The sequence below is a fragment of the Puntigrus tetrazona genome, unplaced genomic scaffold, assembly GCF_018831695.1.
Source record: "Puntigrus tetrazona isolate hp1 unplaced genomic scaffold, ASM1883169v1 S000000662, whole genome shotgun sequence".
Lineage (NCBI taxonomy): Eukaryota > Metazoa > Chordata > Actinopteri > Cypriniformes > Cyprinidae > Puntigrus > Puntigrus tetrazona.
In genome coordinates this window covers 1-750 of record NW_025048283.1, presented here as the reverse complement: position 1 = coordinate 750, position 750 = coordinate 1, and the positions used below count along the sequence as shown (strand labels likewise).

The following is a 750-nucleotide window of genomic DNA, read 5'->3' as shown; positions in this document are numbered from 1 at the left end:
TATATATATATATATATTAAGTGTTTGTTGTGACAGACATGCTCAGGGTTTTAAAGCTATATTCTCTGTAAAACAACTGTAGAATGACATTTATTGCAAATATTAATTCAAAGGTTTCAAATTTTATGTTTCTTTTAATAAAATGGTTTCTATCACTGTGATACAACATTAATGTTTTTTTAATAGAAACTGATGTGAAATTATTAGAAATTTAAATTTTATGTAATCATCATATTTGTGGTTTGCCATTTTCCTTACAATGACATAAACTCTTAACCTCACCTATGGGGTCATGCTTTCGCAAAACCAGTTTGTCTCTCAATCGGCCCCTCTTCGTATTAAAACAGTAACCTGTGCCAGCTGCACTCACCATCTGAACCAGCAATGTTCTGTAACACAAGAAGCCATAGGTAAATGTAAAGCACTAACTTCAATGTGTTTGTCATTAAACCAAGGAATAGAAACTATTTTTAAAGAGTGTTTAAAGAGACCTACCAGAATAAACTGTTCAAGTTAAAGGTAACAATTGTTAAAGGTAGCAGTTGTATAATGGTTAGCAACAGAACAAATAACAGTATTATACAATGAAAGGTATTATTCTCTATGCTGTCAGTTTGACCTTTTAATAATGTCAGATAATAAACATAAGACCTCAACATGGCAGCAATGTATCTTGCATGTACAGCACAGTTAAGTATGTAAACAAATGCAATGAAAATGTGGGAATACTCACTTAGATTTGCTCTTGGC

General features: G+C 31.6%; 1 protein-coding gene across 1 annotated transcript; it reads right to left on the bottom strand.

Annotated features, from left to right (window-relative positions):
* Positions 1–12: 12 nt before the first annotated feature.
* Positions 13–747, bottom strand: LOC122334867 (39S ribosomal protein L33, mitochondrial-like; the record flags this gene model as incomplete). Its single annotated transcript, XM_043232747.1, has 2 exons — positions 13–389; positions 734–747. Coding segments are annotated over 2 exons (174 nt in total), but the record flags the coding sequence as incomplete, so codon positions are not given.
* Between the last annotated feature and the right edge of the window lie 3 nt (positions 748–750).